The 15338-nt window shown below is 43.8% G+C and overlaps 1 protein-coding gene across 1 annotated transcript; it reads right to left on the reverse strand.

The window, feature by feature from the left end:
* Nucleotides 1-2575: 2575 nt before the first annotated feature.
* Nucleotides 2576-10074, reverse strand: si:dkey-118j18.2. Its single transcript, XM_037694011.1, has 4 exons — nucleotides 10050-10074; nucleotides 9655-9814; nucleotides 6673-6805; nucleotides 2576-2796 (listed from the first exon to the last, which is right to left on the reverse strand). The coding sequence occupies exons 1-4, from the start codon at nucleotides 10067-10069 to the stop codon at nucleotides 2576-2578; spliced, it is 534 nt and encodes a 177-aa protein (XP_037549939.1). The 5' UTR covers nucleotides 10070-10074.
* Nucleotides 10075-15338: the final 5264 nt, after the last annotated feature.

Raw genomic sequence — 15338 nt, forward strand, 5'->3', positions numbered from 1 at the left:
CATCACAACATAAACAAGACTCGGTGACATCATCACAACATAAACAACACTCGGTGACATCATCACAACATAAACAAGACTCGGTGACATCATCACAACATAAACAAGTCACACAGACGTTGTCTCTCGTTGTATAAAACATGAAGCAGCAACAGAAAGGGCGAGCGGTGCACAGGTGAAGTCACCTGGTCAGTCCAGAACTAAAACTGGTTTCAGTTTTTAGTTTTCACATCTTCACCTGAACATGGACAAGAAAGAACAAGACGGTGGATCAGCGTGTCTGTTGCTCAAGCTCTGAATGAAAGCTGGAGTTAGTGGCACACACCGTCACAGAACGCACAATAAGTCTTTCATGAGGAAACGACAAGCGTCTGCCAGCGACAGGAAATAAAGATCTTGAAAACAAACACGAGGCTTAGTCCTAATCTTACAGGATTATTCTGAAGCAGCAGCCGTTAATCCAGCGTTCAGGTTGTTAGCTCCGTCTTTTACTGGTTCCTGTTCTCACACGAACGCTGTTTTTCACAACCAACTTCTGAAACAGTTACGAGCTTTTCATCAACAAACATGAGCGGTGGTGCAGAGGTTAGAGAAGGTGGGCCTTTCATCGAAAGGTCGCCAGATCAACTCCCTGGACCAACATCAAAATGCGGGTGGGAACGATGAAGCACCCACACCTGCCCCACTCTGGGCCCTTGAGCAAGGCCTTACCCCCCACCACCTGCTCCGGTGGGCGCCCCACGTCAGCCCTCTGCTCCACAGGCTCAGGTAGCTCGGTGTCTGTGACGGACATCCTGTGTGAAATCAATCAAGTCTTCGTGAGTTCATTCTCTGTGGTGACCCCTGAAGGAGCAGCCGAAACAACAAATATCTTACCTGTTGTGGATAACTCTTTAAAGAGCCTCATTTGGAGAATAAGTAATTTTTGCTGAATAATTGATTTAGTCTGAGTGGGTGGGGCCAAGACCGAAGTGAATTTCTTCAACTTAAAATCTTTCCTGTTCCAAAACCCGAGTTGTTCAGGAAAACATTTGCTCAAACTCTGCATCATTGATTTTACATTTATTTAAAAGAATAACACGGTTTTTGGTAAACACAGAGAACAGTGGCAGCTAGCTGTAGCACTCCCTGTGCAGGCTCAGGTACTTCCAACAGAAATGTAATTTTTCTGACATTAACTTTTATTCAAATGGAATAAATGGCTCCAACAATTAGACTGATCCCATTTGACCTTGGTCCCACACAGACTAGTTGTTAACTCGTCAATCTGGTTAAAATTTAACCAACGTTACAAACGGATGTGGCTCCAGACCCGTCTGGACACAGGTAAGACGCCATTTGTTCACAATAACTCCACAAAACCCTCTTAAAAACATTTAATCTGTCCCTTCATCAATCAGTTTCTAGAATAATGCAGCAAATGTTGAGCAGAAAAAAGAGAAATTATAGTAAAAAAAAACTTTAACTACGAGAAAGTATTTGTTGATTTGTTGTTCTCTGCGCGTCCCGACACAAACTTCCTCTGATCCAACGGTCCTTTGAGTTCAGATTATCTTCACAACGTGCACCGTACTTTGGCCGTACACGTCGCATCCGTCCAAAAATGTCTAATAAAGTGGAAAAAACAAAAACAAGCCGCTTCGCCGTAAAAGTCGCATCTACTCTGCGTCAAAAAACGTGGGCCGGTGTTGTGCCAAAAATCAACTGGCTGCTAAATGAGGCCGCGGGAGCGTGCACGGGAGCACTTTAACAAGATTAACACTTAAAACAATTATTTGTTTGCTCCACATTATAGTAAAGTTGTGTCTCAGTTTAACTTTTCCTTAATAAATTCACGTTAATGGTCAAATCAGCTGAATTTCTCCTGAGCGTTGAAATGAAGCTGATTTGACGTTTGTTCCAGGAGCGAGACCAACGTGCTCCGTACGGCAAGCCAAGAGTCTCATTAATATCCATTTCACCTATTAATGACACACTTGGCTTGCCATATAGGTCCAGGGCCCTCTAGTGGCTGAAAATGGTAGTGCTGAATATTTTCAGTCAGAATGAAACCGTGGCGTCTCAAACATCGAGTTATAAATATGAAGAAAAACAAATGCGTTGCTTCGCCGTACACGAAGCAGAGCATGCCAATTTATGCAAAAAGATGCGACTCGTACGGTGAAAAGTACGGTAGTATAAAAATGGGGTCACAGTGCCAAAGGATTAGTGCACGTGAAGGTGCTGCACTGATGGATCACATGGATTAATCATCCACACAAGAACTGAGTCGTGTTTCAAGCCGACGCCGAGTTAAAATAAAAAACATTAAAGAGTGAGAATAAAAACTGTTCAACATGAACTCGTTTGCTCCTTTAAGGATAAATTTCAGTTCTGAGGTTGAAGCGACACAAATATAAAAGATCAAATAAAAAACGTTCTGTTTCTCCTTTCTGGAAGGTTCTGAGGCACAAGGGGGACGACCTCCTTTTAACGGGAGCAGAAAAGCACGTTAGCTGTTTCGTGGCAGGAATCGCTGAGGGTGCACGTAGGAAGGCAGTGCACGGGAATAAAAAGGCTGAAGCCAGCAGCTGCTTTAAGGGGCTCTGCTCTCCAGCAGAGGCTCACTGGGGCTGACCGGACCGCCTCGTTGACCCACGGGTGTAGGCGGAGTCAGCGTGTAAGGGGGCGGGGCTTCATTGATGCGAACCAAGTCTTCTCCGTCAGGAATGAGAGGAGTGTCCTGGGAGGGACGGGGAGCGTCGGCCTCATCGCTTTGGGTGCACTCGTTGTAGGGAGGGGGCTTCAGATCATCCTCTGAAAAGAAAGGGCAGAGCGGCCATCAGCATTCTTCACCTCTACGTTTACTGAAGCCACAGCGTCCGGAGGACCAAAACAAACGTCTCCACACTCCGTTCAGACCGAGGTCTGACCAGCAGGTCCAGCATCCAAACCTGGTTCAGCTCTCGGTGGTGCCAGCTGCTGCCGAAACGAGGCTGATGAAGGTTCAGCCGGTTTCTTTACGCGGTTTACTTTACGAGCAAGAGACCAACGTAAATAAATGATTGTGAAACGGACCACGTGCACGGTTACAGCGCACGTGGAGGGTGACGGAGCCGTCCGGCCCACAGTACCGTCCTGAGCCGGTGCCGCGGTGGAAGCTGTTACAGCTGCATCACTTCACAGAGAGCTCAGTAAACAGATGTCAACAGCTGGTTTCTTTCTGCCATCAGTCCACGAGGCGACGTCATGCCGCTCGCCTCGTGTCGTTAATGACATCAAAATAAACAGGAGCTAAACTGAGCGTGACTGTTGAAGGAGCACACGCACCACCTTGTGTAACGCTCTGCCTGTTTTCATGGTTTATTTTGAAAGGACTGCCAAGTTTCATGGTTTATTTTGAAAGGACTGCCAAGTGGAGACCAGGGTTCTGAGTTCTGCAGAACACGCCTCCTGCTCACATGATCATCGGAGCAGAATTAGCATCAAACGAAATCACTGCCAACAAACACGAAGAGCGTTTGAATTCACAACGTGCACTCTGACCCAACATCCTGTTGACACAGTCACGATCAAACGATGGTACAACCGTTAACGACTCTTCAGTTCAGATTCACCCCAAAATGTGTAAAAACTCATTTTTGTGAAAATAAACACGTTTAAGACTCGTTTTAAAGACACTGTCTTCTCTTGTGGTGCACGTTTTTTAAGTATGTAAGAAGGTACGTGAATAAATATACATAAATATTAGGCCTGTCACGATAACAAATGTTGCTGGGCGATTAATTGTCTCAGAAATTATTGAGATAAACGATAATATCGTTTGAAATTTGACAATAATTAGTAATTAGTCAAATTTAAGAAGAAATGTTGGTTAATTTTTGAGTATAGTAACTTTATTGATCACCTGATAGCAGTATAAGACAGTTTGAATGAAGGATGGATAGAGAGGGAGCGAGCAGCGTGTCTCTAAGATAAATGGGAGGGAGGCCCCTTGACGTGACATGGGCTGTCTCTCTATGGTTCTCAAAATGGCGGACGCTCGGTGTGGTTTGAGCTCTTTAGCATCTTTCACACAAAGTTTTAATAAAAATCAGTAAACAAGTTCTCGGCTTGTTTTTGTTGAAAAAACAACTTTTTACACGAAGGCACAAGTTTCAACCGTGAATTTTGGAGCTTCGACAAGACGGAGGATTTTTCCCCGAGGTTCGGCCTGTTAGCTTAGCTCGTAGCTTAGCTTCTCATCTTTAGCTGCTTTTAACGATCCAAAAACATGATTTTAGATCATTAAAACTAATTTTAAAGATAAGAGATAAAGGGAGGGGTCAGTGAAGAACCGGAGTTTTTTTATCATCCAGTGTCTTCAGCAGAAAGAGAGACATGAAGAGATGATAAAGATGATCAATTAGAATGAGGATCATTTTCATTTATCATGAGATTCATTGATTTATTGTTCATCGCGACAGGTCTAATAAATATATACATATAATACATGGTAAAATATTGTTAGGAACTAGAAGAGTTCCATCTTTAGCTTGATCAGTACCTCTCAGGGTAAAAACACACAGTTATAGATTTTATTAGAGTTCTTGTACAAGTTAAGACAGTTTTGTCATTTTGGGTCAACGAATCTCTGCATCACAGTGAAACCAACAGTTTGTTGCTTTCAAGAGAATAAAACTGATAAATACGGTGGCTGTCCTCAACGCCACGTCTTCTTACACTTTACCTGCTCGTTATTTCTGCGTGAAGATTTTAGAAATGTGCTCAACTGGATACACAGAAACCAAAACAACTGCGTGCGCTCCTAACAGCACCTTCTCTGTCTTCAGGTTTTACTTGAACTACGTTTCCATCGCTCCAAACGCAGCTGGCGCCTGGAACAGAAGCTTCAGACGTGAGCGTGAGATGGAAGAGGTGGCTTCATGAAACCAGTTGCAGCCTCTACAACCACAGCTTCCTGTCTCACCACGACGTGCTCATTGAACCCACAGAACGCAGAGACTCGTCTCCCAAGTTACTCTGAGGTATAAACTAATGATATGAAAGAACAATATTAAAGAGTGATTTCAATAGAACATAAAGAAAATTATATTTGAATGTGGGGCCACACAAACAAAACAAATGGATATTTGAACTAACACAGATTTGGTGGCTGTAAATTTCACCAACACTTAATGAACATCCATGAGACCTGCACACAAAGAAAAGACATCCAACCATCATCCAACCACCATCCAACCATCATCTTGTTCTGGACTCAGGTCTTGGGGCAGCATCTTGAGCAGGGAGGTCCAGACATCTCTCTCCACAGCCATCTCTTCCAGATCTTCTGGGAGGACTCCAAGATGTTCCCAGACCAACAGAGAGACTTGGTCTCTCCAGCGTGTCCTGGGTTTTCCCCGGGGTCTCCTCCCAGTCAGACATGCCTGATGCACCTCCTTAGGGAGGCGTCCAGGGAGCATCCTTACCAGATGAACCACCTCAACGGTCTCCTCTGGATGTGGAGGAGCAGTGGTTCTACTCCGAGTCTCTCCTGATGATTGAACTTCTCACTCTGTCTCTGAGGGAGAGTCCAGCTCTGCAGAGGAAACTCATTTCAACCTCCTGGATCCACAATCTCATTCTTTCAGTCTCTACCAGAGTTCATGACCAGAGGTGAGGGGAGGAACGTAGACCGACCAGTAAACAGAGAGCTTTGTCTTACAGCTCAGCTCCATCTTCACCACAACGGACCGGCACAGAGTCCACAATACTGCAGACACTGCACTAATCTGTCAGTCTCACGCTCCATTCTTCACTCACTCATGAACAAAACCCAGAGAAACTGGACCTGAAGAGAACAATCCACCCTTTTCCGGTTGAGGACCATGGTCTCAGGTCTGGAGGTGCTGGTTCTCATCCCAGCTGCTTCACACTCGACTGTGAACCTCTCCGGTGAGAGCTGGAGATCACGGCACGATGGCACCAACAGGACCACATCATCTGCAAAGAGCAGAGATGAATCCTGAGGCCTCTGAACCGGACTCCCTCCACCCCCTGGCTGCACCGAGAAGTTCTGTCCATGAAAGTTCTGAACAGAATCTGTGACAACGAGCAGCCCTAGAGGGGTCCGAGTCGTCCGACTTACTGCCGGCAATGGGAACCAAACTCTCACACCGCTTGTAGGGACTGAACAGCTCGTAACAACACGCACCCCCCAGTGTACCCCGAGGAACACGGTCCAACACCTTCTCCAAGTCCACAAAACACGTGTAGACTGGATGGACAAACTCCCATGACCCCTCCAGGACCCTAGTGAGGGTAAAGAGCTGGTCCAGTGTTCCAGGGCCGGGACAGAACCCACAAAGAAAACCAAGTGTTTCAGGTTTGAAAAAGCTACTTTGTTATAAAGCAAAGAACAAACAATGCAACTCCAGTAACGTGCACGCTGCTGCACAGATACTGAGACTGCATGAGAGCAGCAACCACAGTCGGGTCATGAACCAAGGTGGACTTTCCCATCATCGTTGGAGACTAATCGAGACCAAAACCATGGACCACTAAACCACTAAGCCTCTGCGCTGAGTGCAGAGCAATAAGCAACAAGTACTTTAACAGAGGTGCACACGTGCACACGCCCCGGTAACTGAAGCACATCTGAATCTGTCAACGTACAAAGAAGCAGCAAAACGTCATAAATGGGTTTTGTACCTGCAGAGACTGCCTCGTACGGTGGGGGCATTTCCAGCTGGGGGTAGGACACGGCCGGTGGCAGAGCTGTGGAGGGTTCCTCCATGGACACATCGTCCTGGACGCCATACCAACTGGGCCACACCGACGTTTGCTACAGAGGAGAAGAAGAAGGACAGAAATACAGACGTGCACGTATGTTTTCACATGGACAGCGTGGTGACTCCATTTGTAAAGAAGTCATTTTAAATCAAAACCTCTGAATCAACAATTAAATGAAAGTTTGACTTTAAAAAGATCAAAAGCTCTCAGTGGTTTTTACAGTGAAGGTCACGTGTGGATTTAGTTCCTGAAAAATGGACCAACGGGTCGGGACGAACACAAATCTAATGTTTGTTATTTTAAAACATCTGGAGGACGAAGATGGACGCAGCCCGCGTGATGAACAACGAGCAGGTGTCTCTAAACCGTCGGGAAGATTTTAGTTGTTGTTAAATGTGTGGAACATACGGGCAGGAAGATCATCCCAGACCTCCAGGAGCCTCAGACGACCAGTCTGTGTCGGCACAGAGCTGCTGGGTTTACTGGTCAGAGCTGCTGGGTGTACTGGTCAGAGCTGCTGGGTTTACTGGTCAGAGCTGCTGGGTTTACTGGACAGAGCTGCTGGGTTTACTGGTCAGAGCTGCTGGGTTTACTGGTCAGAGCTGCTGGGTGTACTGGTCAGAGCTGCTGGGTTTACTGGTCAGAGCTGCTGGGTTTACTGGACAGAGCTGCTGGGTTTACTGGACAGGGCTGCTGGGTTTACTGGTCAGAGCTGCTGGGTTTACTGGTCAGAGCTGCTGGGTTTACTGGTCAGAGCTGCTGGGTTTACTGGTCAGAGCTGCTGGGTTTACTGGACAGAGCTGCTGGGTTTACTGGTCAGAGCTGCTGGGTTTACTGGCAGACTGACGCCCTTAAAGAGATTTAATTACCTTCGTGTTCAAGTGGGCGTCACAGGAAACAAAAGGACTCACCGCATCACAAAACGATGAATTTAAAACATCAATGATTAAAGTCACGATCATTTCCTAAATCAATTTAAATCTTGAAATTAAAGTTATCAGATTATATGCCCCGCTGCTCATCCTTGATATTAACACTTTAAAATTCAATTCAAAAATACTTTATTAATCCCAGAGGGAAACTATTTGTTGTTGTAGCTCGTGATCCTGGTTTCATTAAGACGTTCTAGATGCTGATGCTGCAGACAGGAAGGAAACCAAAAGAGTTCATGTACAACCTGTGACTGAGGATCCAGAACAAGCAGGAGACAGACTCTGAGTTATGAACATATAGATATAAATATAGATATAAAATGTCTGGTGATGCAGAGTCAACGTCAAACTAGACAAACGGTTCAGATAAGACACAGAATATTAAAACCCAAAGCTGGAAGCGTTCACAGCGTTTTGCTTTAACAGACAATGAATTTCCTGAGAACAAAAACTCCAAACAAGCCTCAAAACATCAACGACCGTTCCTTTAAAATGAAACTGCACAGAGCGGAAAGAAAGGACACGATCCATTTTCTGTAGAACCATCTCAGCACGCTGGTTCTTCAAAGCATCTTTTACTAAACGAGTGGATGGATGGAGGAGGCAGAAATGACTAGAAGGTTTTAGATCATCTAAAAAAGTGAAGGTTCAGAGAAGCAGCACAAAAAAAACACCTCGAAACTTGAACTGACAAACAGAGAGAGCTGTTCGTGAAACATCACCCAAATCATTACACAAATTAAAAAACAGATTTAACACGCCTTCAAAATACCGTACAAGTCTCACCCGTCCAAAAATGTCTAACAAAGTGGAAAAATCCATAATTAAGTCGCTTCGACAAATAAGTCACATCTATTATACGTCACCGCTGACAACCTGGAAATGTGTTGCGCCAAAAATTGATTGGCTGCCACGAGAAAACGTTTTGTCTTTTATCCAAAGGACTTCTTCAATCTGAGGTGCTGTATTCAGCTCAGTCTCTTAAATATCACCTTCTCAGGGTGGATCAACCAGTTTGCTGCTGACAACTAGAACCAGCTGATCACATGATCAAGAAGGACCATCAGCCTAACAATGGGTCATTAGCACCTGATGGCTGTTTACTGTTCACAGAGGGCTGAGTGATACTAGCAATCACAGCATTGTAAGAGGGGGACAGTTGAACCCGGAGGCTCCACCCCTGTTTAATGATGGACGGTTTCTTTTCACAAAGATGGCCTCCTTTACTCCTCTCTCAAACCATCGTTCCTCTCTGTCCAGGATGTGAACATCTTCATCCCTGAAAGAGTGACCTCTGGCCTGGAGATGAGTGTAGACCTCAGAGTCCTGGCCTGATGATGTTGATCTTCTGTGCTGGTCCATCCTTTTGGCCAGTGGCTGTTTAGTTTCCCCGATGTAAGACTGATCACCCTCCTGACACTGAACAACATACACAACATGGCAGACTGGTTTTCTTGGACTGTGAGGTCTCAGTTTCTGATGGAGGACATTTTAAACTGAGGTGAACCACAAACCCCCCCACACAGACCAGTATTTGCAGTTTGACTCCCATCACCCTTTGGATCAATGTGGATATCCTAACTGGGCCTTCCTGAAAGCAGAGAAGAAACCCAAACAGGACTCCAGTCAGCCATCAGGTGAAAAGGAGGAACCCAGACCCAGACCAGTGGTCATTCCATATGTTGAGGGAGTATCAGAGAAACTGAGACGTTTATTTTCTAAACATAACGTCCCAGTGGCTTTTAAACCCCAAAATACATTAAAGACTGGTTCATCCCAAAGATCCAGTCCCCCGGCACAAACAGAGTAATGTTGTGTGTTTTAGATAAAAGACTAAACGTTTCATCGTAGAGGAATCTGTCCAGAGGACCTGACTCCACCTTGTGAGATTAAACCTGTGCCTCAAATAATTCAGGCAAAGTGCAACCTGGCAACACAAAGGTGTTCTTGAAGTGGTGCGTGCACTCACGCTTTGTCTCTCACACGTCTGATGAAGGTACGCCCTTCCTCCGACAATCACTATCTGTGCATTGCGTGTGTTGCTCAGGTACGCAGCCAGCTGCCTCTGTCTTGACCGGTACCAGCACACGTAGAAGAATATCTTTATGACGATGAAGACGATCACAACTCTGTGGAACAAAATGGAAGGAAACTGAATAGATGACATAATCTGGTGCAGAAGTCTAAACACTTTCATTCTGGGTTTAGCTTCCAAAGATACAGATGTTCTTGTAGCAATTTAAAGTTTTCTTTAGACTTTGTCACTTTGTACTTCAGCTGATAAACAGTATTTTAAATAATAAGAGTATTTTTTCCATAAAGCAGCAGAACAAAAATCATGAATAGTGTATTGGTAGTACTCACATGTACCAGTAGAGCTCCATTTGGTGAGACGTGTTTATAACTGGGAGAGGCTCATTACTGGAAGATTACTTTGTTTCCCTGAAGACGGGAACATTTTTTAAAGTTACCAACAAAAAGATACAAGCGGACACTTTACATGCCCTCAGCAAAAAGTAGTTTATTCAAGTGTACTACGAGTATATTTTACACTAAAAATTAGGAAGTGTACTTGAAGTTTCCTTTTTATTAACTTTTTTGATCTACTAAAAATAGTATAGTGAAATATACTTGGCTAATACTGAAAATTATAAAGAGAAGTCTAAGACTAAGTACTTTAATACTAAAGATTATACTTGTACTTTAGTTTTTGCTACTCTTTATTTCTTTATTATTTTTATTATATTTTATTTCTCTTTATTCATGAAAGTGTACTTAAAGTATACTTAAACTGAAATGTGGACTAGAAGTATATAACTAGTGCAATGGTAGTATAGAGAAAAGTATATACTTGTGGTATACTTTAAATGTACTTCAACAAACTAAAACGTGACCCACAAGTATATACGTAGTACACTAGTAGTATATAGATGAGAGTACTTAATGTATAATTTGGTAAACTTGAAAAAAAGACCTTACATTATACTTGACCTTACATTATACTTGAAGTATACTTTTTATAAACTAAAAATGTCCCAATCTAGTCCGAACAAGTATTAATTCAGTACTTTTACTTGATGTACTTATACTTAACTTAAAGTATACTTGCAGAAATGAACTTGAAATGTACTGTTTTTGTTCAGGGTCGTGTATATTCAGAGAAAATCTTCTAAACGTACAAGCCCAACAACTTTTAGCACCAAGCCCTAATCCGTCAGAGTAGCTAGAGATTAGCTGAAGCTAACAGCTGTAAAACAAAACTTACTTTGAACGCGACAAAAGGGCCCAAAGCAGCTGGTTAACACCACGAGACATTTCTGGACGGCTTCCGCTGAAACGGAGGACTTCCTGCTGAGAACACCACACTGCGGCTAGTTTAGCTAGTTTACAGCTAGTTGGAGCTAGTTTTAGCAAAACACGGAAACGGACTGGTTTTACAGACGGACTGCTTTTACAGACGGACTGGTTTTACAGACGGACTGATTTTACAGACGGACTGGTTTTACAGATGTTCCGGTTCGTTAACTTTAAGAAACAACTCGTCTAGCGGAGTTGAAGCTAACACACACAGACAGACTCCACTTGGAAATGTTAGCCCTCGCGCGGTGTGCTCGTGCACGCAAACACCATGACTGTGTTTTCAAAATAAAAGCTGATAACCGTCTGTTGGGACGTCGACGTCGCGGCCATATTGGATGTGGCACAAGTGGAGCGATGATGCATTTTTTTTCATTCAACCTTTATTTAAACAGGTAAATCCCAGGGCTCTGGTCTTCTGATACCTTCGTCCAATCAGGTGCGGCCCTTGAGAAACGCCCTCCGTGTGTCTGCAGATACCTTCTTGTTTCCATCAGCTTTTATGGGTCGACATGTGGTTGTTACACTTCCTGCCAGCAGAGGGCGCCACAGGCCTGCGTGAAATAAACAGATTTCATTTGATTAGTTTTGGATTAAATGGTTCAAGACTTCAGCCTAGTCCCAGACCACAGTGCTGGTGGAGCTGGTTTAACTCTAAGACCTGCACAGCCTGATCTTAAAATAGTCTCAGATTTAGTCTGTTCTGGATTACAGCCAGTTTTCAAAGAGGCAGCTGTAACTTCTGCTTCATATAGTTTGTGAAAGGGAGCACGGACAGTTTGGCAGCATGGAGTCTTCAGAACATCTAAACAAAGACTAATGTGCACCATGGAGGTCAGCCAGAGGAGCACCTGTGGACAGGAGTCATCCAGTGAACCTCTTAGACGAAATAACGTCACGAGAACGCTTTTGTTCGTACAAAGAAAATTAACTGAGGCAATGACTGTGTTTGAGCCTGGACTGCCCTCTCTGAACCAGAGGAAGACCTGCACCCAGTTCTGATCACTTTGAGGCTCCTCACGAGTCTGAGTGGTGCCGTGAAGCGTCGGTAGAACAGTCCAGAGCCTGCTGGGCCTTTTGCCAGCAGAGAAGATGAACATCAAATCTTTCACGTTCATTCTTCTTTTTTCCAAACAAACTAAACCACAACTACATCCAGGTACGTTTGAACAAAGAGTCAGTATTGTGATAGTCTCAAGGTTAATTCAACCGCTTGTCAGCAACTTGAGTTCAGGTCACAAGGAACAAAGAGCAGGATCATTTTGATTGTGGAACATGTCACAGGTACAACCAGCCTGTCCGTCTGGGTTTGTGCTTCAGTTCATGAAGTCGGCTGTTTTCCAACAGTTCCAACAAACAACTCCAGTCAGTGACAGTTACACACCAAGACACCACTGGAACTCTAACCTCAGACAAACATTCACTCCTCTTCCTCTGTTTAACGTCTACATGCAGTTATTTACACCTGTACTCTTCTGACCTACCTTCACACGTCTCATCGTTTCTTGATGCTGGACCAGGATCCCTGTAAGTTCCCTGAACTTCCTACCAGTCCCAGACTGTTCCTTTGAACCAGTATTGATATTGATAAGCCCCATGTGACTTTTCTTTAGTGAAAGTCCCTTCGTGACTTCCATACAACAACATCTAAAATCAGCATCAGTGCAAGAAATAAACGCCTCAGGTAACACCGTGAGCTTCACCACCTCCACTGATATCTTTGTTAGTTTGTCTGAGGTCACCTCACCCTGGGTTACTTTTCCTCGTGGGCGGAGCCATCTTACAATTCACATAAAATATTTGATAATGTTCTTATAGATGGCAGCACGGTGGCACAGTGGGTAGAGCTGCTGCCTCTCAGCGAGCAGGACCCTGGTTCAAACCCCGGTCCAGGGGACTTTCTGGGTGGAGTCTGCATGTTCTCTCTGTTCTGCGTGGGTTTCCTCTTGGTGCTCCAGTTTCCTCCCACAGACCAAAAACATGCATGTTAGACGGACTGTAACTCTAAATTGTCCCTAGGTGAGAGAGAGAGAGAGAGAGAGAGAGAGAGAGAGAGGTTGTTTGTCTCTATGTCCCTGTGATGGACTTGCAACCCGTCCAGGGAGTCCCCCGCCTCTCCTACAGTGACGGCTGGACATGGACACCAGCGACCCCCACGACCCGAAAAGGAAGAAGCAGGTAAAAGATAATGGATGTTCTGATAGAAACAGTTCTTGAATGTTGTTCATACTGTGTTAATGCTACATGTTTGTCTCTTGACTACAACTTGGTAAGATTACAGTAGACCTAGCCCACTACAGAAGTTTTAATTAGGTATTTTAAACTATTAATAAACACAATGGATGATGATCATATTGCTTTATGCTCGGCCATTAGTAAGAAGGAGTGATTATTATTATTATTATAGTTTCATGTTGGCTAGTGGTTTTTTCCCTAAAACTTGGGCTACACTGTGTTTCTTAGACTGTAGCTAGGATGCGTGAGAGAAGCAGAGCGTGCTCTACTCACACAAGGAGAGCTGTTGGTCAGGTTACTTCTTGTTGTGCCATTAACTCTAAAATAGTTAATCAAGTGTTACTTGCGTAGGTAAAACTAGATGTTCAACAACCCGTTAAAATACACCAGAACGCAGGAAATGGCATCTACTTTATTAAAAAAACTTCCACCAGAGCTTTTCTATTTAAAGTTTAATATTTTGATCTCGACTTTTGGCGTTTAGTTTATCATCAAACTTAGCTGTACTGTGTTGGTTGTTTTAGTTAGTAATTATATTCTGTTCAGTTACCCCTCATGTGTCTTACTGGTCTGATCAGCCAGTATATACACCAGTGTGTCATTCTTTGAGGTCAGTTATGTTTGTTCGTATTTTTGTCCGAGTTCAGTTTTGTTCCTTTGAGCTCTTTTATGAGCTCAGCAGTCATTTTGGGAAAATATAATATTTGGGGATAAAATAAAAAACTTATTTTTCTAATACTTCCTGTGACTTCTCTCGTTTTTCAACTCGGTCCTTCACAGATGCAAGAGCCGTTGTCAGCACTGGGGGGTAAGCACCCCTAAAGAGCAGATTCTAGACTCGCCCCTGATGTAAAGTTATAATTACGTGATTTTAATAATAGGTCATGATGATCTGAAGTGGGCCGGTCTGAGGCAGGAAACTCAGTCCCACTCTGGCCCTACTCGATGGCAGGAGAAGATTTTTAATCAGGATTTTACGTGCAAGCTCAGATTTTCAGGACAGGTTATAGACATTTCCATAAAGTACAAACATGAAGAGCGGTCAGGAGAATCTGCATCAAGCTGCCTTGTCGGCTTGCTTTTATATCCTTATCAGTTCAGTTGAGTTCACGGAGATCAGGAGGTGTCACCCAGCTGTCTCTGCTAACACAAACATATGGTTCATGGGCAGAGATAAGATTCTCAGCCATAGTAAAAAAAACATCCATGACCTTCGACCAAAAATTCTCTGGCACTGATGAAAAAGAAATTCAAAAATAATAATGTTTAGGTTAATTCTGCTTTGAATCAGAAATCAAACAAAAACCGTTTGACGTCCTCGTGTAGTTTGAGGGTCTTCATCAGTGTCCTGTTGCTATGGCGACAGCAAACACAGAGCCAAGTGTCCAGGAGAACAGCAAGTCTTGAACTGAGACGCTTTCGTTCTGGAATAAAAACCTCCTCCGATCGACACAGGTGAGATGTTGAAGAGAAAAGGTGACATCACTTCCTGTTTGTAGTTCTGGTGGTTTCCGTCAGCTTCCTCTCGTCTCTCCTGGCGTTTGTTCCTCACCCGTTTCTTTTTTAATTCATCGGCTCCTTCAGGTTTAACTTCACTCTCTAGTTAGAGGAGGAGGCCGACACCAGGCTCTGACTGCTCGACTGGTCACCTGACGTCTGAATCTCAGGAGACAAACCTTCAGCCTGTTAGTAAAACTGCACCGATGCTCCGAGAGTTCAGTGACATCAAAAGAAATGAAAAAGAAAACGATGCAGAACAAACGACACCACGTCAGGTTCAGTATTAAACTTTTGCTGTTTTATTACAGGAGGCTTTTCTTTTATATACACAGACATGTATCTGCAAAATACTAAAAAGTATTTCAACTCAAAGTACTAAAAAGTATATGTATATATTATGTATATATATCTTCATGTTATAATAGTAACTATTGTGTCTAAAACAGCTGGGGGGGGGGGGGTCACTGAGGCACGGCTTTCGCCTCTTTTACACCGAGGTTTCAGCGGCTGTCGTCAAAGGAAAACCTCAGAACTTTATTTTGATGGATTTAAATCTCTGCA

The sequence above is a fragment of the Nematolebias whitei genome, chromosome 20, assembly GCF_014905685.2.
Source record: "Nematolebias whitei isolate Nwh7 chromosome 20, NemWhi1, whole genome shotgun sequence".
NCBI classification, from domain to species: domain Eukaryota; kingdom Metazoa; phylum Chordata; class Actinopteri; order Cyprinodontiformes; family Rivulidae; genus Nematolebias; species Nematolebias whitei.